Source organism: Taudactylus pleione, unplaced genomic scaffold (assembly GCF_031769625.1).
Source record: "Taudactylus pleione unplaced genomic scaffold, aTauple2 ptg000842l, whole genome shotgun sequence".
Lineage (NCBI taxonomy): Eukaryota > Metazoa > Chordata > Amphibia > Anura > Myobatrachidae > Taudactylus > Taudactylus pleione.
Window position 1 is genome coordinate 5,284,482 of NW_028285244.1, and position 26,439 is coordinate 5,310,920.

General features: G+C 45.7%; 2 protein-coding genes across 3 annotated transcripts in view; one reads left to right on the forward strand and one right to left on the reverse strand.

Moving 5' to 3' along the window:
* Nucleotides 1-5,286, reverse strand: part of PARP4 (poly(ADP-ribose) polymerase family member 4) — a 271,504-nt gene extending 266,218 nt beyond the window's left edge. Inside the window, exon 1 of the mRNA XM_088458553.1 lies at nt 5,210-5,286. The gene's annotated coding sequence lies outside the window, so the exon portion shown is untranslated. The remainder of the gene's footprint in view (nt 1-5,209) is intronic.
* A 57-nt stretch (nt 5,287-5,343) lies between these two features.
* The window catches only part of CPAP (centrosome assembly and centriole elongation protein), a 56,659-nt gene continuing 35,563 nt past the window's right edge, over nt 5,344-26,439 (forward strand). The window contains exons 1-8 of one of the 2 annotated variants that reach the window (XM_088458540.1): nt 5,344-5,515; nt 9,211-9,702; nt 11,231-11,354; nt 21,269-21,514; nt 21,629-21,731; nt 23,717-23,822; nt 24,224-25,733; nt 25,907-26,039. In XM_088458540.1, coding sequence (XP_088314666.1) covers nt 9,286-9,702; nt 11,231-11,354; nt 21,269-21,514; nt 21,629-21,731; nt 23,717-23,822; nt 24,224-25,733; nt 25,907-26,039 — 2,639 coding nt within the window. In that variant the 5' untranslated portion in view covers nt 5,344-5,515; nt 9,211-9,285. The remainder of the gene's footprint in view (nt 5,516-9,210; nt 9,703-11,230; nt 11,355-21,268; nt 21,515-21,628; nt 21,732-23,716; nt 23,823-24,223; nt 25,734-25,906; nt 26,040-26,439) is intronic. The other variant, XM_088458541.1, reaches the window with a different exon arrangement.

Sequence of the window (26,439 nt, forward strand, 5' to 3'; positions counted from 1 at the left end):
TGCATCTGCAGGTGGGCTGCCATGACCCTGGTAAAACTGGAAATGCTTATCGACCACTGCAAACCTGAGGAAAAACACTGGTGTTCGAAGAAAATAGGGACATTCAGGTAGTCACCCTGAATATATCCAACGACACCACAAAATTCCCAGGCTCCATTGAATGATGGAATGCAGGGTCCCCTTCCTGAACCAAGGAACCCTTAAGAATTTGTTAAAGGATTCGAGGTTGAGGATTTCCAGGTAAGACCCATTGGGTTTCCATACCAGAAAGAGGATGGAGTAATACCTCGTTCCCCTTTGGGGCAACGGAATAGGTACTATAACTCCTGCCTGTAGCATAGAGTAACACCCTCAAAAATTACAGGGCCCTGTCTTGAATTGACAGAAGACCTGTAATGAAAAACCGTCTGAGAGGCTTTTACCGGGAGGAGAGGACATACATTCAAAAAAATACTTCTCTTACCCCAGTGTCCAAGGAGGTCAGACACCAGCACTGGGCGAACTGGAGAAGCCGGCCTCCAACTCTGGGGTCCCCCGAGAGGAGGCCCGTCCCGTGAGGCTGAAGGCTTATAGTCCAATTTGGGAGTAGGACGTCTTGTAATCCAAGCCTGTTCTTATGGCTGAGCAGATTTCCTGGCTACTGACTGTCTTGGAAAGCTATATTTTAGACTTACCCTGGCCTCACAGGGCCGAAAAGACAAAACCCCAGACCCCAATGGGACTGTAGCCAATGGCAGACAGGCAGACGTAGCTGCTGCCTGCGGGGCCACAATTGTGTCCAGATGAGGGCCAAACAGGACCTGTCCCGTAAAAGGCAAAGCATTCCAAATGGTATCTGCGTCTGCTTTCCATGAGCGCAACCACAGGGAGCGGCGAGCCGCTACTGCTGCCGAGGAGATTCTGGAAAAGAGCAGGCTATATGTAAGACTGTCTCATTATGAACGTGGCTAAGTCTCTGAGAATTTGCCACTATCCACCTGCTCTGCTGGAGAGTCAGTGTGCAGAGATCCAGTTACCTACCCAGCGCTCCATGGCTCTGGCCCCCCAGCACACGGCCATAGCCGGCCTGGAAACCCCTCCAGCAAGGGAATAATTGGATTTTAGATATATTTGCACCTTGCAATGTGTAACCTCCTTCAAGGAGGACCTGGAGGGCATGGGCCACGTAACACTCCTCACTAGGCGTGTAACATGAGAATCTACCCGTAAAGGTAACTCCCATTCGGAAAAATAATTATCCGCAAAGGGGTATGCAAAAGGTCAACCGTTTTTGAGGCTGGAACCGCTTACCCGGATTTTCCACGCCTCCTCTAAATGATCCACCTGACCAGATAGAGGAATTACAGTGGCAACACCCTTATCCTTAAAGAAGGCATAGTTGGATTTAGCCACGGGGGATATGTAATAACCAAAGCCGCACGGACTGCCCGTATAAGGCCAGGTATATATACTTTAGACCCAGACTACGCCTCCTTTGCACTAAGGGGCTTGTGTCTGAAAAAGTCAATAATGTCACCGTCATCAGACGTCCTGTCCTTACCCGTCTGAGACCCGAAAGGCCGTTTAGAAGGCCGAAATGGTGACTCCCCCTGCAAAACGTCCATCAGGTGCTATACCATTTGGACAATAAATTCACCCACACAGGCTCCTGCGAGACCTGGGGGGGCGAAAAACAGGATACACTGGGGTACCATCAACTGCCCAGGGACCCCTGCATGTGATGAGACCACCACTCGCTGCGATAACCCCTATGGGGAAACGCAGGGAGCGTTGCCAACAAGGGCTGTAAGCATCTTAGCCAGCCGAGGGCGGTCCCTTTTTGTGCAGGCACAGTGACAGAAATGGGGCGTGATATATAATACAACATGCCCCTCCATAAACCCCCAGCGTCTACATATCCCTCCGCTAACTGCACATGATATCAGTACATTATAGCTGGAAGAGGATATCCTCGTTCACTTTCAGACATGAGGATTGTGAACGGAGCGTATGTGACCTCCCACACAGAAAAACCACGTTTACTGTGAGGTAATAAACACCCTGCAACACCGCACCGCAAGGGCTGTAGCAGAAGAACAGGGATAGGAAAAAAGGCTGACAGTCAGAAATGAAAGTACAGGCAACAGCGCTAGCATTTAAGTCACATACAATGCACAGATAACATCCTGCATTACAAGCACTGCGATCAACTACACAGACCAGAGCCTGGTAGGAAACAGTGCTGCATACACTGACCTTATTGAAGGAGAGGTATGCGGGGGACCCGGACCGCAATGGCACCTGTAACAACTTCCAGCAGCGTTTGTCATTCCCAGCACATGTAGTGAGAAAATGGCCACCGAGGAGCAGAGAGGAGGCGGGCCCGGGGGAGGAGCGCTGACACAGCCCGCTGTGGAATGGCACTGTGCAGCGGGGGAGACGCCGGCTGTGAGACAGGGAAGGCGTTCTCCCCTGGCCTGCTATTAACCCCTGGGACGCCGCGCTGTACCGCACATGCTGCGGTCCGCTGTCCCTGGTGGTCTAGTGGAAGGCGCAGGATCAGTACCTGGCCCCACGCGCAGCCGGTCCCCAGGGAGCCCCCTGCCTGGGGACCAAAAAGGACTGTGTTACCGGCGGGTGCCCACCGCGGGACCCCGCCGCTTACCTTGTCCCCCGTGCATCCGGCCACAGTCCAGGTAGCCGGGGTCACCGCTAGCTGTGACCCCAGCTACCAACCAGCATCCCCGGATCGGTACCGGCGTTCTGGTACCGGTGAGGTGTAGGAGTGACAGCATGGACGTCAATACTGACTGTCCTATGCTGGAGCACTCTAGTTGTGCAGCCACAGCTGCAAAGAAATCTTCAGGGGCCTTGAAAAGACCCCCCTCTGTACGGTGCGACTGGTCCGGCCAGGCACCGACGAAAACTGAGTGGCCTGAGGCTCGGGGGCGGGGTATAGGAGAGGGACTCCAGTGCATCCTGGGAGGCTGAAAATTTAACTCTGTGGTGCCTGGATGTCTGCCGCCATCGCCTATACCTCAAGGTATCCTGTGGATACCCTATGGACCCTGAAGTAGAAAAGAATAGTTATAAGAGGAACATTGGAAAAGATATGAGCGGGCAATGGGAGAGGTATGAGGTATACGCAACTCCCCTTAAACAATATATACACTTCATTAAATAGTACTGACAAATTAGTAATTACTAATAAATAAAATATATATATATAAAAATTTTTTTTTTTAAACCATGTTTGAAGTGACTTCATGAACTCGTGGATTGCTTTCTACTCATACTGTTTGGTACCTATCAGTGGCCTTTGAACATTTTTTAGTGAGTACACTGCCCTATATGCAATAGTCAATGGGGATGTAGTCGGCATCCCGGCGGTCAGAGCTCTGGTGCCAGAATCCCGACAGCAGTCTGAATCCCGGCTCCAGAATCCCAACAGTGAGTATTAGGTTTAGGCACTAGGGGGAGGATTAGCCTGCGGGAAGGAAGGGCTAGGGTTACGCTGCAGGGGTGGGTTAGGCTGCGGGATGAGTTAGTATACTTACAAAATTCTGTTGGCTACAGTCGGCATCTCGTACCCAACCCAGTCAGTGATGACAGCAACATTTAATGCAACAGTGGAAGAGATCACTGGGTAATCTTGTAAGACACTTAATATGCCTCTGTGAAGCTAGCAGCACCCAGAAAGGGCCTTATTCAGCATTGGACGTAAATAGTAAAATATATATGTGCCCTGCTGCAACATCTAAGGTAGAAAGTTTGAAATATATTTCTAGATCATTTGTGGTACAGTACTGTACATCAGAGAAATATTTCCAGCATGTGTGTATCCTCTTCTAAATTATTGTGGCGTACCATAGGGATGGCCAATAACCAATTATGGCTGGCAACCATGGATGGTTTGCCACAATTAATGGCAGTGATCCGATGGCTCTTCATCAATGGCAGAGGACCACATGCTCACACAGACAGGGGCACACATAGGTAACCACATGCCTGTGTACTCTGGCACAGGGGTAACCACATATCTGCACAGACAGGGGTACGTACAGTACACACAAGCAACCACGTGCACACACAAGTAACCACATGCACACAGATAGGTGCACACACAAGTAATCACATGCCCACACAAACAGGTGCACACAAGCAGACATGTAACCACACAGACAGGTGCATACGCAAGTAACCACATGCCTGCACAGACAGGTGCATACACAGAATTGGTACCGACACATGGGAGCCAGGCAGTCAGAATCCCCACAGGGTTAACATACCGACACTTGGTGGTCGGTATGCTAACCCTCCATCCCTGGTGCCTGAATCTAACCTCCCACTCCCTCTAGTGCCTAACCCTGGGGAAGATGTATGAAGCTCTGGGAAGTGATAAAGTGGAGAGTGATAACCAACTAATCAGCGCCTGTCATTTTTTAAACACAGCCTGTAACTTGGCAGTTAGGAGCCGATTGGTTGGTAGTTTATCACTCTCCACTTCATCACTTTCCAGAGCTTCATGCATTTGCTCCATTAACCCCTAAACTTAGCCCTCCCCCCCACCCCGCTACTTACCTCCGGCATCCCGGCAGTCGGGATGCTGGCATTGGTATACTGACGCCGGTATTGTAAGCGTTGGCATCCCCTCCGCCGGGATCATGATCGCATACACAGGCAATCACGTGTATAGAGAGGCACATGGGTAACCAATACCCGCACAGACGGGTGCATTCACAGGTAACCACATGCCCCCATAGGCATGGGCACCGGTAACCACATACCTAAGTAACCACATGCACACATCACGTAGACAGGGGCCCAGGGAAACCTATAGCTGCGCAGACAGGGGCACAGATAAGCTCATACCCGCACAGACAGGGGCACAGGTAAGCTCATACCCACACAGACAGGGGCACAGGCAAGCCCATACCCGCATAGACATGGGCACAGGTAAGCTCATACCCGCACAGAGATGTGCATACACAGGTAACGCCAGACCCGCACAGACAGGGGCACAGGTAAGACCATACCCGCGTAGACATGGGCACAGGTATGCTCATACCCGCAGACAGGTGCATTCACAGGTAACGCCAGACCGGCACAGACAGGGGCACAGGTAAGACCATACCCGCGTAGACATGGGCACAGGTAAACCTTTACCCGCACTTTCACGCTGCACAGTTAATACCACAATCTACTGTACAGGGAGCGGATAAATTATAACCTCAAGTCAGAGCGCCACAGGACTCCCCGCTCCCGCCGGTGACAACACCCGGCATCCTTTGCATCAGCCAACGTACTTTCCGCAGGGGCTGCTGGGAGACGTAGTCCCTTCCATCTGTGTGACCGGTTCATGTTACACTCGGAGCAGAGTACAGGACTACATTTCCCGGCAGCCCTTGCCACACTCTCGTGTGGACAGCTTTGTTTGCACTGGGCTTGGCAGTAGTAGATGGTAACTGGGTATTTAATAATACTCGCTTGGTGCCTGGGTGACCGGGGAGCAGCTGCAGTGCAGCAAGTATTGGAGGTAAGTGGATAAAAGTTACTTTGCGTTATGAGTCTGGGGTGTATTTGCCGCAGTGTAACTTGCTGCACTTTTCCCATAACTTCACACTGTGTAGCAGGCACTGCTGTGCATAGGTTACATATGTAAACACAAATATTTGAATGAGTGTTCAGCCTTAACATGAAATACTGTCCCATATATCTGCACCTACCCATTACTATGCATGCATTCTGTTTAACGATGCTGTGAGAATATATTCTCTGTTTAATGAACTTTTGCAAAATTGCTGGAGATGAAAATAATTTGTATATTAAGCTTAAGGTGCGTATCCACTAAGTAAGCGAGATTTGCAGGCGGTTGAACGATAACGACGTCATTATCGTTCAATCGCGTGCAAATCATGCATGCATTGAGCACATTTATGTCTGAAACGACCAACGATGCGCGTGCCCACTGGTTGTTTCCAACATCTATCATCGCCCGTACATGCTGGTCAACCTAACGATCATATCAGATTCAGCATGTGCGGGGATGATGGATGTGCCTACACTGAACGACTGAACGTTCAGTGTAGGCACATCACAGACGGAGAAACGACAGCACGATTACACTGTCGTAATCATGCTCTCGTTTCTCCGTCTATTAGTGGATACGCACCTTAACTGAGCTGTTATCTGTCCATTTCCATACATTAGACAAGTGGTTACATTGGTATAATATGTGAGTGACCTCATCAGTTTAGATTACGGTAACTCTTAAGGTGTGTACACACTGGGCGATCAGGAAAGACAGTACGATTACGGCATCGTAATTGTACCATCGTTCCTGGTCCCCTGCAGTGCCTACACTGAGCGATCATTCAGCTCCCGATCAGTCGGATCATGTAGGCTCCCTCCCTCATCACAGAACATGTACAATCTGTCGTTATCGACAGATTGTGTTGCATGTTCAGGCGATGGACAATGTCGGAAACGACCAGCGGGAGCTCGCATCGCTGCTCGTTTCCATCATTATAGTGCACAATTACTGAGCGATTGCACGATTACCATGTCTTAATCGTGCAATCGCTCAGTAATATCGCCCAGTGTGTACGCACCATTACACCACATATGTTATAGAGTAAAATTCCCCTTTGCTCTTTGACCGGAAGGGTATTTCTAATGACCTTTTAGAATATTACGACTGTAGGTTTGTGTGATCTATATTGACACAGTCATTAATTAGTGTTAAATGATATTGACACAACTGTTTATTAGGAACGCCGAATGCTCATGTAGTATTGTGCTTCCCCTTAAACCACCGATTTAAAATACCAGAAAAACACTTGAATTATAGGAAGGGTTACTATGTAATGGGAGTAACATATTCAGATTATGTTTTGTTGAAAGAATAAACCTGGAAGTAAGCAAGAATTGCTGTTTAGGGAAAATCCGTCTCCCATCTCAGTATGAACCTGACAGAATGAAATGGTAGTCGTCTATAATTGCTCCTGCCCAATGTGCACAGAACCAAGGGGCTCATTTATCAACGAGTTTTATCATATGCAACGTGTTTCAGAACTCGTTGCGTATGATAAATGGTGCTCCAGCCAATTAGCTCCCAACTGTCATGTTTCAAATAGATGACAGTTGGGAGCTGATTGGCTGGAGCACCATTATCATACGCAACGAGTTCTGAAACCCGTTGCGTATGATAAAACTCGTTGATAAATGAGCCCCTAAATACGGGTATTCACCCACATACAGAGTTGTGCACATCTCTAAGGCCAGGCCGGCCCTATTCGTGCGTTTCGTTTCATAACTGCCCTCATTATCAGTGCCCACTCGCCCTAGTCCTGGTACAAAAGATAAGTCTGCAAAAAGGTGCAATACGCACAACCACTTTCAGCCCAGTTATGTCCGTTCAGCCAGCGGAGTTATTCGGTTTGTGTCCGACTACATCACATGTGAGTTTGCGACGCAGGTTCAGAGCCAAAGCACACAAGATGCACTCCACAAATAATCTTGCGATCCAGCAGCCTCTATGTTTATAGTAAATGCAGGTTCATATTAAGTGAAAACAGCAGGGTCGGTTTAAGAGAGTAGGTGGCCCTTGTGCAGTCTTTTTGCTCCTCCTCCCCCCTTCGCTGACGCAGTTGCAAAGTAGACTTTGGCACTGTGCCAGAGACTACTACGTATGCACAGGTCTCCAGGAACTTGGTGCCCTCTCCATGTTCCCAGCCGGCACCCATTATAGATATGCCCATGGAAAGCAGTAACCAATACAGTCAGGCCATGTTTATTACTGACCTCTATCCTTGCTGAACAACTTAGCTGTGCTAAACTGGACCAGTCACCTGCTACGCTCGCTTGTTTAATTAGTATCTGTTTTGTTTATTTGCTTTGCAACAAAGTACCTTATTTTATACTGTATGTAGTGGATGAGCTGCCTGGGAACGAGCACTCTACTGTAACTGCCCAAGTCATCATGCAAGCTAGACTACCTTTATTATGCACTTACTAATCTCTTGGTAACAATGCTAATTTTCCAGAAACACTAATGCCTCCCTATGCTAGAAGAAGTTATATATTGGTTTCCTGATTACAGCAAAAAGAGACAGCTTGGCGCTGTGTTCCCTGATCCCTGGTAGCTTTACAGTGCAGACCCCAGTAGTTTACTTGCTTGCCATGAGCTCTCTGGAGGCTTGACGGAGGGAAAGCGTCTGGAAGGTGTTACGCTAACTAGATGTCTCTCAAAACTGATTGGTTTATTGTGCTGGTCATTCACCAATCAGAGTGCAGAAAGCCGTTTAGTGGGTGTCCAGCAATGTAATTGGTGACTGGCCAGAGCATATCCACCAATAAAATCAGAGCAGCAGTCACTGTCTGATGGGTATCTATCATGTTTAGTGTGGAATAGGTGGCAATGTCCACCAATGAGAGTGCTGGGAGCTGGCGTTTGGCACCCAATTCCCTTTAGAGCCACGGACCTCATTCAGAATCTCTCGCAAGTGGCCGCACGCTCGTACGCGTCCGATGTTAACAGACCACGGATGCGTGCACTTCGTTGTGCGAACGAGTCCTTGCGATCACAAAATCCGTCGCTTGTACGGTTTGCGAGCAGGAAGTGACTCCCGATAGTTGATTGACAGGAAAGGCCGTTTGTGGGTTGTAACAGGGGAAGGTGCTTGTGAATGGGGGAGTGGTTGTGCGAACGCAGGCGTGTCAGGCCACCATAACGCTGTTTAAAGCGCGTGCATAATTTACAAAGTAGCGTCATGGTACACATCACCTGAATGTATTTCAACCAGCACTGATCGCAGTGCTTGCGGCAGGCTAAAGCAACCCCGAGGGCTGCGAGCAGCTCCGATGGCTCTCGATGGTCCCGATTAATCCTTCATTTCCCGGAGATGACGTCTGTTGCGAGTGGCAAGGGGGCGTCTTTAGACACTTGCGAATGCACTTTGCCGTAGCTCGCTGAAACATAGTGGGCGTCTTTACGAGACGCAGTGCGAGCACTTCATTACAATATCCGGCCCCATTTTGCCAGTGAGCGATCGCATCTTGCGAGAGACTCTGAATGAGGTCCCATGTCTCCTACCAGTTGGGATTGAGCTGAAAAACAGCCTTGCTTGGTTACTTCCAATATATTAATCTTTCCTATTTCCTACAAGTGTCATAAATGATTTAGTATTTTAAACTGAACTTGACTTGCCAATGTTTGTTATTATATTTTAGATTTTAATGATTCCATAGTGAATCATTATGGAATTAATGGTGCAGTTTTCTTAGAACATACATAAATTGTGGAATATGCCAGAAATGATTTCTTCTCCAGAATTCAGTGGAGAAAGCAATTTTATGGCACAATACATGTCCAGTATTGCACGTGCTGGAGTCATTGTAAATCCTGCTTTCCCCAACCTGGAATTAAATGATAACGTGCAGCCATTGAGGCCTTCCAGCGCCCTGTCAGGTTTGCATGTGCCAGTGCCTTTTGCTGTTCTGGGTGAGGACCCTTCGGAAGAGCCAGATGCCAGTTATAAATCACCACAACAGAAGTTTGACCATGCTATGGAATTGCGTTTGGATACAAAAGGACAGATGTCTGTCTACAAAGACATGGAATGGGAAGGTGGTAGAAGCCGGCCACAAAGTAGACCATTGTTCAGAGAAGACGAGGTGTTAAGGGAAGAACTGAATGATCCACTCTTAAAAAAACTGGAGCAGGTAAAAACTGTATTTTATTTATATCTAGTTAGTAACTTAATAGGATTGTAAATATAATGGGTAGATGGAGCCAGTTCCTTTTACACTCTGTTTACTTAGTATGTAATAACTCTTACCCAGATCATTGTTCAGTCATTGAATATATATGGCTGTACTCCAGGTTGTGAAAAGTGGAATTGATTGGTTTGTGTGTTGCTGAGTTGTTTTCGTTCCTATATATCAATGAAATGTCCTTGTCACTCAGAAATATCTTTTGTGCAGATTTGGCACCACAGATGGTTGGTTTGAGGCAGTTTTAGTTGTACCTTCTGCACCAAGCATGGGGTGGGCACAAGTGCCACTACTAATGATGATGGCATCCTTTTGCAAACACCCCCCCCCCCTCTTTTTTTACCCCCAGCTGCGAAAGCAGCCATCATTACTGCTGGCAGCATTTTGCAACTCTCCCACAGGGGTGCCGAGAGCTGCCAGGGGCCTGGGTATTTAGTGGAGTGTTGCCATATCCCTCGCAAAGGAAAGAAAAAGAGATAACTGCATGGGGGGAGGGGGAGTACCGGAACAGGCGGACGCACATGGGGACTTTTGTGCCCCTCAGCAGTGCTGCAAAAGGGGACGATGACCTGGACCTGTTCTGGGTCCCTTCAACAAGCCTAGGTAATTAGTACCCGCTCCGCCCTCCTCTTGGCACCCCTGCTATGCCATGCTAGGTGCAGAAGATACGAGTGAAAGTGGCCTGCACACTCCATACGCACAACTCTGCTACACGCCCAAGAGACGCTGCTCTTATATGGAATGCCCCAGTTACTACCCAATAACGTCCATTCAGCGCATGAGATACGCATGACTCCTAACCGCTCGTAGCTGTTCTAAGATGCGCATGTTGGTTGCGGCAGATGCACAGTTTGCTAAAACTCACGAGATTCAGACTTCTGAAGACTCAGCTGGAGATGTTGCCCCTAGCAACTAATCTGGTTCTAGCTATTATCTTCTAGAAGGTGCTAGATAAATGTTAAGTAGAATTTGGATGCTACGAGCAGCATTTCCACTTCTAAAAGCCTGCACTTTAGTAAATACACCCCTCAGAATCAGGCCCAAAACTGTAATAATTTTCAGATCCTTCTTTTTCAAAAGTCTTTATTATGCAATGCATATTTATTTATTATTATTTATTACCAGTTATTTATATAGCGCACACATATTCCGCAGCGCTTTTACAGAGAAAATTTGGCCATTCACATCAGTCCCTGCCCCAGTGGAGCTTACAATCTATGTTCCCTAACACATGCTCACACACTTACACACTAGGGTTAATATTTGCCAATTAACCTACCAGTATATTTTTGGAATGTGGGAGGAAACCGGAGGAAACCCATGCAAGCACAGACTCCGCACAGTTAGGGCCATGGTGGGAATTGAACCCACGACCTCAGTGCTGTGAGGCAGTAACGCTAACCATTACACCGTCTGTGCTGCATATGTTTGCCAGATGAACATGCAATGTGTAGTATATCATATTTTTGCTTTGTAGCTTAAAGAAATACAGCAGCAGAAACAAGAGCAGCTGAAACAGCAGCAGATGGAGCAGTTACAGAAGCTGATGGAAGAGCAGAAAATGCTGCTAAACTTAGTGTCGCGACATTCTGCATATCCTGGTGGGTACTGACCATAATTGTCCCTTCTGTTGTACAGCACTGTCAGCCACTCACAGGTGATTGTACGCTGTTCTCTTTGGCATTTAAAAACCCATTGGCTTTTCCAACGTTTGCTGACAATCCTGGCGAAAAACAGTGGTTGTCCTTTAATGTTACTATACGCATGAAATGATCCCAATATTGCAGCACGTATATCCAAAAATGACACCGATACCTGATAGATCCTCTTGAACTTTAAGAAGATCATTACTGTGCAGGGTAGAAATAGAATAGCCATCGTGTATGGTTCTCATCTGACAGCACAAACAAGCTTCAACAGACTTCAGAATAGTCAAGCACTAAGGAATACAGTAGGTTAATGATCTGCTCCATTAACTTGGAGACCATCACGGAGCTTCTCTTACACAGGTGGGGTAATGAGACGATAACTGGTGGAGAGGAAACGCAGAGATGGTAGGGAGCAGTGGTTATTTTTTTTGTGTATTCTCAGGGCCTGATTCAGAGACGGACACCAAAGCGATCGCAGCTGCATTTTCATACGCAACACAGTTGCGGAAATATGCTAATGTGTGCAAAGCTCACCCAAACATAAAGGCGCCCACTGCTGCCTTCTTACCTGTTTGCAACGACATCGAGAGGCCATCTTGCCCTGGCGGCAGTTCTGATCAGCCGCAGACTCGGCAGCTCTCCTCGCACACAGAGCGCTCTCATGCTGCATATGCAATCGCAGTGGCTATTTTATGCACCCCCATAAAAGGGCGTTCTAATGTACAGACACGCATGCGTTTTTCTGACCACCCCCAAACACTGTCCACCTGTTATTCACTTGGCGATGGATTTCTATGTGTGTCCGTAATAGCAATGCGAACGCTGCACACGTGCAGTGTGGCATATATGCGGTGGCAAACAATCGCTCATCTGCATACTTAATCGCCATTGCGTTCATCTCTGAATCAATGCCAACTCTGGTCAGCATCACCAACCAATGGCAGGATGTCAGACACAATATGGAACCATACAGACGAGCAGCGAGAGGGCAGATAATTCCCTAATAGATGACCTAATCACAGGACAGAAGTGGAAAGCACTCCCAAGTGTGTGATTGTCAGAGCCTCCGGTGCTACAATATGCCGGCGTTTTTCGGGGCTCTGGTGGGTGGAGCTGTCAGGGAAATGAGTCCTGGGAAAATGGCTGCATGGATCAACGCCAGGTTTCCGGCAGACACGAGGGGCCACCTAGGTGACTATTTTCCTTGGTAGTAATACAGGTTCAAGGACAAACGGAAATATACAATTTTTTAAGATTATCTAAAGTTGAATGTAGAAACTTGTTTATATAAAACATGTTTAGGTTATATTTTATTTTGAGTTTTCTTCTGATGCTTCACTGATATTTGCAGTGGAAGAAGTCTTGTACTAAGGGGGATATTTAATTAAACACATAAGCACAATTATGACAACTGATTTCTGCTCGCACCTCCATAGGCTACAAGAGGCACATCCTGCAATGCTGCCAAGCGGCAGCTTGCAGGCGATTGAATCGGCCCCTTAATGTCTTAATGACAGAAATAACAACATGTTGCGACTTGACACCAATTGGTTAAAACAAAACAGTTTAAGTACAATGTCAAAAAGAAGGTGCACGATGATCATGATAAAACATGAACTGTATGTTTCTCTAGCAAAGTTCAGTGTGTGCTGGATCATATCCGGGGATCAGGAAAGTGCAGCCCATCAATGCAGATTCTCATGTGCCGCTATCCCTGCCATGCCCGATCAGATTCTCGTGTGCCACTATCCCTGCCATGCCCGATCAGATTCTCCTGTGCCGCTATCCCTGCCATGCCCGATCAGATTCTCCTGTGCCGCTATCCCTGCCATGCCCGATCAGATTCTCCTGTGCCACTATCCCTGCCATGCCCGATCAGATTCTCCTGTGCCGCTATCCCTGCCATGCCCGATCAGATTCTCCTGTGCCGCTATCCCTGCCATGCCCGATCAGATTCTCCTGTGCCGCTATCCCTGCCATGCCCGATCAGATTCTCCTGTGCCGCTATCCCTGCCATGCCCGATCAGTTCTCCTGTGCCGCTATCCCTGCCATGCCCGATCAGATTCTCCTGTGCCGCTATCCCTGCCATGCCCGATCAGATTCTCCTGTGCCGCTATCCCTGCCATGCTCGATCAGATTCCTCCTGTGCCGCTATCCCTGCCATGCCCGATCAGATTCTCCTGTGCCGCTATCCCTGCCATGCCCGATCAGATTCTCCTGTGCCGCTATCCCTGCCATGCCCGATCAGATTCTCCAACAGTCTTTACATCTTTAAACGCTCTCTGAAAGCCGATCTGTTTATTAGAGCTTACTTACCTATAGTTCCCACACTAATGCACGCTCACAACGGTCAGTGGGGCAGATTCAATTAGCCGTGGGATTTACCCCGCAGCTAATTGCTGTGCTGGACCTATTCAATTAGCGGGGGATTCCTCGAGAAAATCTGTGTCAAAATGACCTAATCAGCCTCGAGCGCGAGGAAAAAACACATTGATTCCGCAGTTTACGCGGAAACGGTGTGTTTCCACGCGCGAGTCCCGATTTCACGGTGCGGGAAAAAGACTGTTTAATTGAATAGCTTTTCCCCACACCGCGGGAATTTAGGCAGGCAAATAGTCGCGGGGTAAATCCCGCAGCTAATTGAATCTGCCCCAGTGTCTCCAGTCTGCCCCTCTGCTTTCCTGTCTGCATTTATTTGGTCTACTTTGTATGGACCTGTTTTGTGTACCGCTGTTCCCTGCTGTCCTGCACTGCAGAGCAATGTGGTGCAGTACACATCAACAACAATAACAATACATTTATCAAGAGCTAGTGACTTAATTGAGGGATGAGGCAAAAAGTGATTTCACTGGTACCCGGTAAGCTGCATCCTCTTTTCCTGGTAGTCATCGCACAATCAAGTCAAGTCTCGGGAATATTGGTTTTGCCTATAAAATGGTTGCCTTCACTGTTTATAGGTTGCAGGTCCTTTTTTTTTTTTTTTTTAGAAATTCATTTCCTTTTTGTAGCAATGATGTCCAGCTTTTATTTTCAACTGGGACTTGAGCTGTACTCATGCCTTAGTTTTGGTACCCTAGGACAGGCTGCTCGTAGTGTAGAATGTAATGCAGATTTGTCAATCTTGGACCACTCCTCCCAAAACAAAAACAAAAGGAGATTCTAGGGCTCCACAAGTTATGCACCTCAGCTTTACCACGGTCTCTAATATGTGTACAGATTGAGTCTCCCATATCCAAAATGCTTGGGACCAGGGTTATTTTGGATACCGGAATGTTTTGTATTTTTGAATATTTGCATACCATAATGAAATATCTTGTGAATGGGACCCAAAAATAACACAGAATGTATTTGTTTCATATATACCTTATAAACACAGCCTGCAGGTAATTTTATACAATATTTTCAATAATTTTGTGCATCAAACAAAGTACATTGAACCATCAGAAAGCAAAGGTTTCATTTTCTTAGTCATGCCAAAAAAAAAAAATCTGTATTTTGGAATATTTGGATATGGGAGACACAACCTGTATTTGTCCATGTTTGCATGTCTTAATGTTGTACATATTTTAATTACAGTCACGCTGTTCTGACATTCGCATATAGGGCCTGATTCAGACCCACTCGCGAGCGGCTGTACGCTCGCAAGTGGGTCGATGGTCTGCACTGAGCATGCGCACGACGGAGGGAGCTCCGTCGTGCGCATGCGCCAGACACGACGAGCGAAGGACTTTCCAATGTTGATTGACAGCACGCCCCCTTTGGTGGGCATGCCGGGGGCGTGCCTCCCTGACGGGGGCGTTCCCACGGGAACGCCTCCCGTCAGAAGCCGGCCCACTGACATCACTAGTGATGTCAGTGGGAGTGATTTTGGCTCTGATAGAGCCAAAATCACTCCGGAGCTTGTGGTTGAAAACCTCAACCGCAGGCTCCGGCTCGCAATTTCGATGGTCGCGATGGTCACGACCATCGCGGCCATCAAAATGCACGCTCGTATAGCCTGTGGGTGGTGACCCACAGCTATACGAGCGTCCAGGAGGACGCTCCATGAAAAAGGAGCCCGGCCCTCATGCAGAGCGTGCGCTCTGCTCAGAGCGTACGGCTCTGAATGAGGGCCATTGTTTGTAACACGGCAGGGATTTACATTATGCCTGAGGCTTTTAGTAGTAGTTGCTATTACGTAGGCTGTACAGGAGCATAACAGGGAGCTGGTAATGACCATTCTGCAAGCATGGCATTAACACACACTGTTCTTATCTTCGCTCTTAGGCCCTCATTCAGAGCCGTACGCTCTGAGCAGAGCGCACGCTCTGAATGAGGGCCGCCCTCCATAAAAATGGAGCGTCCTCCTGGACGCTCGTATAGCTGTGGGTCACCACCCACAGCCTATACGAGCGTGCATTTTGATGGCCGCGATGGTCGTGACCATCGCGACCATCGAAACTGCGAGCCGGAGCCTGTGGTTGAGGTTTTCAACCGCAAGCTCCGGAGTGATTTTGGCTTTATCAGAGCCAAAATCACTCCCACTGACATCACTAGTGATGTCAGTGGGCCGGCTTCTGACGGGAGGCGTTCCCGTGGGAACGCCCCCGTCAGGGAGGCACGCCCCCGGCACGCCCACCAAAGGGGGCGTGCTGTCAATCAACATCGACAGCACGCCCCCTTTGAAGAGACACTACGAGCGAAGGAAAATCCTTCACTCGTCGCGTCTGGCGCATGCGCACGACGGAGCTCCCTCCGTCGTGCGCATGCTCAGTGCAGAACATCGACCCACTTGCGAGCGGACAGCCGCTCGCGAGTGGGTCTGAATCAGGCCCTTAGCTCATTGTGAGGAAGAATAGTAGGTGATATGTAGATTAGCTGGATAGACCACAAAGTCCACTTGTCTCAGACTGACTTTTCTGCGGTAATGAATGCAGGGCTGGGAACTTTGTAATTTACCCTGAATTACTGTATATTATGTAACCTTCACAAGCAATATTCTATTGATAGCAAGAGAAAAGCAATCAATATTATCTTGAATTTATAATTTTAATTGAATTACATCCAAAAAAATATAGCTTTCCTTTAATATTATGCCCCACTGCCCTAACCATACCGCTTCCTGGCGTCTCTAAACCCCAAATCTAAAGGTGCAGCGCTTGTAGTAACAAAACACAGGAAGGTTTTACAGGTAAAGACATTGACTTTTTAAATTTCAGGCTTAAACTCGCCGAGAAGCTGTGGCTTTTACAAATCGTTACTTAGTAAATAAACCTCTTAAGGGGAGATGTAGCAAACATTTTAAAGAGTGATAAAGTGGAGAGTTTAGAAAATGTGAAGGAAAACTGTCACATTTTTAAACTCAGCCAATGTAATAAAGTCACAGAACAGGCAAACTTGCATGTTTTTCAGACTAAAAAAACTCTCAAGATTTAAACTCTCATCCAGATGTTTCCTGTTTTGAAAATACCACTCAATCAATGTATTAGTGTGAGAGCTTTACTGCCAAACTCTCACATTTTCTAAACTCTCACTCTATTACATTTGGCCCTAGATGTTAGACAGTCAGTAGGTCAACAGGGACAAAAGGTCAATATGTAAGAAGGTTGACAGGTACAAATGGTTGACATGGTCAAAGGGTTGATACAAAAATGGTCGACACATTTTTTTTTTAGGGTTAGGCACTTACCGGAGGTTTATGGTTAGGCACTTTCCCCGACTGTTAGGGTTAGGCACCAGGAGGGAGGGTTAGGCACTTACCGGAAGGTTAGGCACCATAAGGGACAATCAGGTCAGGCACCTAGCGTTCCCACTAGGCTGTTTCAGCAGGGCATCACGCCCTGCCCTGCCCTATTTCTGAAGGGCAAAAAGCACCTTGCCCTCCAGCATGGTGCCCTGCTGAAACAGCCTGCGGGTTCTGTCCCATCCCGCAGGTTGCAGTGTCCAGCGGGTGGGGAAAACGGCGGTGCATGGCATCCATTCACACTGACCACATTGCTTGGAGGCTGCCCGGCATGTCCGTAAGTGCCGGGCACACCCCCAAGGATACGAAACGTAGACGCGTCATAAACACACCCCCCTCTTTTCATTGGCCATGCCCGCTTTTTGGACTTGCACGTGCAGAAATACCCTTTCTCTAGGTCCAGCACCCTGCCTGCCGCCGGACCTAGAGTGAACACTAGGCATCTACCCTGACGGTTAGGATTAGGCACCAGGAGGGAGGGTTAGGGTTAGGCACCAAGGGGAGCGTTCGGATTAGGGTGAAGATTAGGGTTAGAAAAAAAAACATAGGTCGATCATTTTTGTGTTGACCCTGTTGACCATGTGTACATTTCGACCTTACATGTCGACCTTTTAGTGTGTTGACCTTTTGTCCCAGGCGACCTATTGACTGTCTAACATCTGGTTTCTATCTAGACATTTTACTGAAGAGCTTTCAATCCACACCGATGATTTATCTATCACAGTCTATAAAATGACAGTTAGAAGCTGATTGGTTGCTTTATTTCTCCAAGAGGTTTGATACATCTCCACCTTTTAGTCTCATACATATCTAAACTGCTCTTTACAGACAGCAGATGTCAGAGGGGCGCATTGCCCATTTGGTGTCAGAGCAAGAGTAACCCATACGCTTTCCTTTATGACTTCAGTGTTTGCTTTTTGTAAGTCATTTGTGCTTTTTGACTGTGACTCAGCTTCTTCCTTCAGTTGGTAAAACAAGTTTCCTAAACCAGCAAGCCAAAGCCTTTTGTCTCCTGCTGTAGGCCTGATAAACCCTGTGCCCTGGTTTGTCACCGTATATGAGCAGGGTGGGGGAAAGGGGACAAACAACTTTAAGATTTACACCGTTGACTGTTGCCATGACAACAGGGTTGGACAGTCAATCAAAAATGGTATTATGATAATGTTCACACAATGGTTAAATGTTATATGGAGTACGATCAAACTACTGTCCTTTCTGCTCTTTATACATCAAAGCCTGTTAGTCTGATACTCATCTATCGCAACTGAGATCTACAAAAGGCAGTGGAATACCTATGTAGTTACAGTATCTGTGATCTTGCAGATCTGTACCACTGACATTGCAGAGCTATACGAATAGGGCATGGCTAGGAATTGACTGATCATCATAAAGCTCATTGTGGATGATGCTAAGCATGTACCTCCCGCTGTGCATATGCATTTCATGCCCGTATTTCAGTGATCGCACCGATTCTCTGCTCATGAAAATGGCGGCCCCTGTGGGTGATGAAAGTCGTTGCATACATGAGCCTAGTTGTGCATAAGATTATCTAAATGGATAGGTGAATTCATGGGGTGTTACCTGTTTAGCGGGTTGCTATGAGCATTGTATTCCCTGCGCAAAGACTTGAGCTTATAGACAAGCTGGTACTAACCAGGCATCGCTCTATACTTTCAATGGGACGTCTTTTGATATTTTAGAACAGTGCGTCTAAAATACTCTCTCCGTATAATTCTCCAAGACAGTGGTTCCCAAACTTTTTTTTAATTACGGCGCCCTAGAGTATCAGTATTGTTTTCACGGCACCCCTAAGCCAAACGTTTACTAATTTTTTTCTGAATAAAGTAAAGTAATAAAGAGATGTAAATTGTACTTACCTGTCGGCATCAGTATGATTTACCGCTGGCCGCAGCGGAAGCCCGGCAGTGAAGATCCCGGCAGGTAAGTATTTTTACTATTTACTAACATAACCTCCCCCCCTAACCCTAACCCTCCCATAGGGGTGCCTAACCTCCCCCCCCCCCCACCCAAGTGCCTAAACCTAACCCCCCTTCCCCACAGCCTAACCCTAAATTTCCCGGGAGGGGTGCCTAACCCTAACCCCCCCCCTACCCCTTGCCTAACCCTAACCTCCTGGGGGGTGGTACCTAACCCTAAGTCCCCCCTGGGAGCCCCTACCCTAACCTTCCCCCCCTGCTGCTGTCCGCGCCCGGCTTACCTTCAATCGGTAAGCCGGGGTTGGGCTCCCGGCATAAGTCTGACAGGCGTTGGGATTTCGACGCCTGTCATTAGACACTTGCCGGGATTAGTTAGTCGGGATGCCAGCGCTTGGCATTTAGACAGTCGGCATCCTGACTGCATACCTAAATGTCATACTTAGGTTTAGTTATGTGATGGTGGACAGGTTTGTGCTTCTGTTTGTCCACATATTTAAATTACATTGACCATAAATAATTTGGACCACCATCCTGAGGTACCCCTGCAAGTGTCCCAAGGTGCCACGGCGCACAGTTTGGGAACCACTGCTCCAAGACCTAAGTGACGTGATGATGACAATTGCAGATGTTTCCTCATTCTCATGATTCATTTACAAACAAATAGTTCAATGCAATAGGAATTGGAGGCAGGTGCGCAACGTGGTCTGTGTGAGAGCTATATGTGACTAATGAGCTGCTACACTAAGTGGGAACTGCAACCCACTAAAACAAGTAACAATTGAGGAAAAAGAAGGTAGCGCTGATACACAAATATACAAACAATTTATTACAACACAGTGTTAAGCTAAACAGTGGCAACAAATAAGAAAAAACAATGTTCCAATTCCGTGTACTGTAGCAATAAAAGGACAAGTTGCTCAATCTGACAGAACTCTATCAGTAATCTCCTCTATGTAACACATAGCTCACAGTTTCTTCAGAAGGAGGGCATAGAGCCGGAGAAACGCGTTAGAGCGCATGGACTATTTGTTTTTACGCTGTTAACTGGAGACAGATTTTTACTGACGCTTTTCTCCTCTGTCCTTCTGCCAATCACCCGCACTTTGGGGAGCTTCTTACGATACACCGCCCCGGAGATAAGCAAACAGCAACTGCTGGCCACTGAGATGCTAATATAGAGCATCATCCGATTCCATCTGGGAGCCTCTAACGGAGACTGGCTCACCTCAGCCTTAATCGGCCGCTAGTTAAAGGACCAGGGCTACTATATAACGGCAACCTTCCCACTACTGCAGCCTCGACGTCATCGTACCATATATCAGCTCATCACGGGGATTGTTTATGGAGATCCAAACGGAGACTGTGTTATAAGAAACCAACTAAGGTTGAGGTGAGAGGTGAGCCACAGGGACCAGACGGGAATTATACCATGGCACCCTCAATTATCTACCTTTAATTTATTGTGCCGTATATACAGTTTATTACAGAGACTCTACTCCCCACATCGGATATAGACATTGCAAATACTTTCTGACTAGGTGAGATCCTATATCTGTTTACTACTCCATTCGGACAGTCACATCTCAGAAGTGTTACATTGAGGAGATTACGGATAGATTTCTGTCATATTTAGCAGCTTGCCCTTTTATTGCTACAGTACACTGAATTGGAACATTGTTTTTTCTTGTTGCCACTGTTAAGCTTAACATGCCCCAAGCACATTTCAAGTCCAAGCTATAAATGTTGACTCATTTTGTTTGGGCAATACCTGAATAGTGAATGTGGGTATCCAGCTAGTTGTTTGCAATTCAGCCATTTTCATTGCATATGTATGTACATTGCTATTACTCTATGTATATGTACAATGCTCTCATTGTGTGTTTACGATGTATACAGTGTTTTTATTTCTTTGTTGAAAAAAAACCCCCTAATAAATACATTTGGAAAAAAACTGTTCACAGTGTGCACATTCCTTTACCCGATAATTCTACTATGCAGTAATACTATTTTATTTTCTCTTAGAAATTGTAGATTGTTTAATGCAATTATTTAAAATGTGTTTTACTATGATTAATGGGAGACCGGGATGCCTTCTGTGTCTTGTGTGTCTTAAGTCCGTTTTGGAAAGCACCTTAAGTATAGGAAGGTATTACACATCTGCTGGTGTAGTGCTTGCTGTTACTATAAAGTGCTTACTCTGTTACAGAACATGAACAACAGAAGCTCACACCTGGGCAGCTGGGCGGCTCTGTGCCTCAGAAAGGTCTCTCACGTCTGATGTCTCCGGTCAGTGGACACTTGCCCATTGGTTATTTGCACACAAAGCAGGAAGGTGTCAAGAAGGACTTTGGTCCATCCAGGCCATCTTCTGTACTTGGTCAAGAACTGCACCCAGATAGATCCAAAACGCTGGAAGATTTGTTAAATGAGGAGGACACGGAAGATTATACCGGCAAGTAATGTGTAGATTGAATCGTGTGTTCTGCAGTGCTGTCTTCAACAAATACTACACTGCAGGAATGAATGTTTGAACACTTTTTTGTTTTCTTTTTTTTACAAAATATAGGTGACGAATCTGATACGGACAATTCTTCAAATAATGAAGATTTGTCAAGGCGAGATGAAGAGCTTAATAAGAACAATGTTGAATCCGGTTATGAAGAGGAAAGGTAATTTATTGCCCCCTACTGTACAGCCTGGGTGTAGCCGACATCACCTTCCCAGCGCTGGATGTTTTGGGGGTCATGACAAGTGTTCAGCTTTGTATTCCCTCTGCACTCTCCCAGTGCTGTACTGCTGGGACAGGGAGGGCTCAAAGCTCAATCATAATGGATTTCCCAGTGCTGATTAACAATGACTGTTTGAGCTTCCAGTCAAAAAGAAGTACATTTGATGTGTGAAAAAAAACATATATATATATATATTGTGACACAGTCAGATTAGGAGGTCCTTCTTCTGGGTAGGGGACTCCTTCCTTACACACACACACACAGCAGCAGGGAAGCAGCACACCAGTCTGGAAGCGAGTACAAGCTGGTCGGCGCCAGTCTTTATTGTACAATGTCAGAAATAACATAAAGAAAACATAAACATAAATCCTAGCCCTGTCGGGGCACTAACTTCACAGGTAGTTCCCTCACTACCAGAACCTGGCAGGGCCTAATGCCCTCGCCAGCAACAAAGCACAGCACAGTACTCACAGATAGGTTTTCCAAGTGTCTCTGAGCAAACTCCCTGTCTGCTCTCCCAGGTGAGACAATCAGCCCTCAACACACTAGGCTTATATTGGCCACTCTCAGGTGGAAACCCTAACAACCTGTTACCAGGCTGTGAGATCCAAAACCTGGAGTGGCCGTGGGTGGAGCCCTCCCTCTCCTCTCACCCACAACCCCCAGGTCCCAAACCGGCTTTTCAAAAAGCCGAAACTCAAGCCTGCTACACTGCAGACTTTCTCCTGGGGATTTTAAACACATAGGACAGGAATCTGGGATAAATGTCCCTGCCACAGACCACTTTACCAGTGATCCTATCACAAAATATATATATATATATATATATATATATATATATATATATATAATATTATAAATATAGATATATTACCATTGTGTGTTTTTATTTTTCTTTGGCGTGGGGAGGTGGGTTGTACGGAGATTGAACAGAATGCAACTGTGTATCTAGGCAAATGGTTTTACTCAGTCAGCACCTCCCTGTTTAGCATCTTTGGGGATGTTTATGAAAATATAGATTGGGGAATGAAACTAAACATCTAATTGGTCGCTCACAACGTTTTTCCTTTGCATGAATTTCTATAATTATGAGCCATTATTATATATGAAGAAATGTACTGGATAAGTAATGGGGAACCTGTGTAAAGTATGCCTTTTTATTTAATGTGGGTTTATTTTTGTGTGTGCTTCCAGGTACAGATGTGTCCAAATACATCTATCCTCCATGCGCTACAAGTCGCGCCACATAACACAGGAGCTCTGTGTGCCTCGGTAGCGCCGAGCTTCTTTCGTGTGACTTTTTACCGTCAAATGTGTCTTATTCACACAGTGAGGCAAATAGCTAGCACAGGCAGCTTCTGCTGATTAATATGATATCAAGCATGCCTATGTTCTGAGTGTGACTGCGGGTGTATCTGCATGCTAAACACTACGTTACAGTGTTACAGCCGCTGACAGTGTAAAGGAGCATTTCACATGCAGTTATACCCACAGACGCACAGAGAACATAGGTATGCCGCATATAATTTTAATCAGCAGAAGCTGCTTGTGCTATTTATTCACATCACTGTGTGAATAAGACGCATTTGAAGGTAAAAAGTTGCACGAAAGACACTCTGCGCTACCGAAACACTCCACTGCATGGCGCGATTAGCAGGGCTGTTTAACGCGCAAGGAGGCTAGATATATGAGGACACATCTGTAACTCCTTAGCCTATGAAAGTGAATTTTAGGCTTTTTTTGTTATATTTGGTGTACTTTCTTTCAAGAAGCAGTTTTATGTCTTTTCTTCTAATATTAGTGTGACTGGAAGCCAAATTAGGCTAACCAACTCTGTGTTATGGCTGATCACCTCTGTTGACTGCTATATTGCAATACTGGGATAACCCTGGGAGTCATGTTATTACTATATTTTTAATCTAAAGGCCAATTGTATCTGACATGAAGGAGAGAAAGAAATCATTTGAGGAGTTCTTGGAGGAGCAGATGAGGGTTGAAGAACAGAGACTTCAACAAAGTAAACTGCAACAGGTATCTGTAATCTCACTGATGAAGCTTTAGCTATTATATGTGGGGCTGAACCAGTGTCCTCTTCATCTGAAATGTTTTATTTAACTAACTTTTTATAGGTTTATTGTACTTTTTGTACCACAATCATTTTGGTTTAAAACTTGAGTTCCCAAATGAAACACATTTATGTGTCTTGTCTGCAAAGCATGTGATACTTGACTCTACCAAGGATTACTGCTGATGTCATATAGCTTTTTTTTTTTTACTGCTGTCCAAAATATATTAATATATTTACTTCTCTATATACACATGCAGTTGCTTTACATACTGCAAGATTGCACTTCAGCAGTCTTGCCACAAATTGTCTTTAATGTCTTTTTAGCATTGTTTCTTGATATTTTGTTTTTCTCTACATACTGTAGGGTGTGGAAGAACCGGCAAAGACTAATGCAAATGTAAAAAGACCATTTCTTCGAAGGGGGGAAGGACTTTCTAGATTTAAAAATGCAAAACCTAGACTGAACAAATCGGTTCCTCAAAAGGTCCCAGAAGTTATAGTCCCTGAGAAAGTAGATAAAGTTCAAGTCCAAAGGAAAGTAGCACCCGTTGGCAAAGGGCAAGTGTCTGAAAACAGTTTGAGTTCAGCTAAAATGGCAATTCAACCTGCAAGAGAAAAAGCAGAGATAATGCAGAAAAAATTGGTGCTTAAAAACCACAATGCAAAACATGGCACCTCTGTAGCAACATTACATGGACAGCCACAAAATAAGCCGAGTGGTAGAAGTTCTGTAACACTGGAGAGAGAAGCTATGTTAGACATTGATAAAGAAAATGTGGCCAGCACAAAACCAACTGAAGCAATCAACAAACAAATGATCGAGGTCCAAGACCGTGGAAAGGATTGCCCACCAGCCAGTGCCAAACCTGCAGAGTTTTCTTTTGAAGTTTCCTTTCAAAAGAGACAGGTGCACTGGAATAAGGAGAAACAGAAGGAGCATTACGAATTAGATGAGTTTGTGCTTCTAGAACAGGCCGCTGAGGACCTCTCCTTCTCCAGCAACTCCTCTTTCGTACAGAAGCTCCTTAACCAAGATTATCACATTGATAGTGGTCATCACAGGTTGTCTTCTACTCCGGTTAAATCGGCAGAAAAGCATCAGGAAAAGGTGACTAGCAATTCTAGGAATGAGAGTAGTGGAAAGCAGAATCAGAAAATTGAACAGCTTGGATCAATTTTTAAAAATTCCAGCCTTCCTTCACTTGGACAACAAAGTGGAAACACATCTGAATTACTTATGGCCAGCATGGCAGAAGTGAAAAAAAACAAAAATTCCGAGCCTGTTACAAGTGAAGGAGACTATGCTTCGTCTGGGGATGAACATAGCAACTCCACTTCAAGTGAAGAGGAAGATTTAGAAAGCGATGGCACTGGCCAAGAAGATGACCCTAAAACCGAAGAATTTTCTAAAAAACATACCAAGGAGAGCAAGGGTAGAGACTTTGACTTAGATTTGTCAGATGGAGAAGATCATGACAATGATGAAAAAACGCTGTTGGCCAACATGAGTAAAACTTCCTTAAACAATAACCATAGCTCATCTTCTGATTCAAGTCAAATAGAGTTTGATGATGATCGGACTTGGAGTGACCTTGGTAATTTAGCAAGTTTGAAGGGCATTTATGAAAGTAATTTTGCTACAAAAGAGTTTATCCCATCTGAGTACACCAGCAAGAGTCCTACAGATGTTCCTGACTTATCCATCAGAAGGAAGGTGGCATCAAAGAAGGACCAGATAAAAACAGCATCCTCTACTATTCCAGACACTCCACCAGCGTCCGAACTGATGATGAAACTATTTCCAATACTGAAGCCCAAAATAAAGCCAGAATCACTGACTGTATCCAAAACTGCTATAAATCAAGAAGGGCCTGGTAAGAAAATGTTAAGTTATTTTAGTACTTTGTCACACAGCATAACTTCTATCCATCCAGAAGCTTCTGTAATCTGCATTTGGCACCTGTGACCTTGAGACTACCCGTTTTTATATATATATATCTTTTTGTGTGTCATTCTTAATGTTCCATCAATCACTGATTTTTCCCAGGAGATGCTGTCCGGTCTCAGCTTCTAAGAGAAAAACTAGTTGAGTTGGAAATCGAAATTGAAAGATTTAAGATGGAAAATGCCTCACTGGCTAGACTTCGCGAAGACAAAGAAAAAACGTTAGAAAACCTCAGGTTTGATATTTTTTAACATAATTTGCAATGACAAAAGCATACTGTATTGTTCTTAACACATGTTTATATGTTTTTATCTTTTTAGTTGATAGTTGTCCAAAAAATATAAGTAGGGGAACAAACAAAATGTGTGGGACAGATTATTATTATTTTTTTTAAGTTTAATTGCAGATCATTGGCGGCTTTGATTGATAGTTTTAAAATGGCGATAGTTAGAAATGCTAAACATTTTTTTTCAATTGCCGTTTAAAAACTTTAAAATACTTTTGATGCTGCTTAACTAAACTATTTTCTTAATCCATATTTGGACCGTAATTGTGCTTTTAAATCTGCATTTTGAAGAAGCTCCATTTTTGTTATATTTGTACATTTCGTCATCCGTAAAATGCTAAATCTCCAA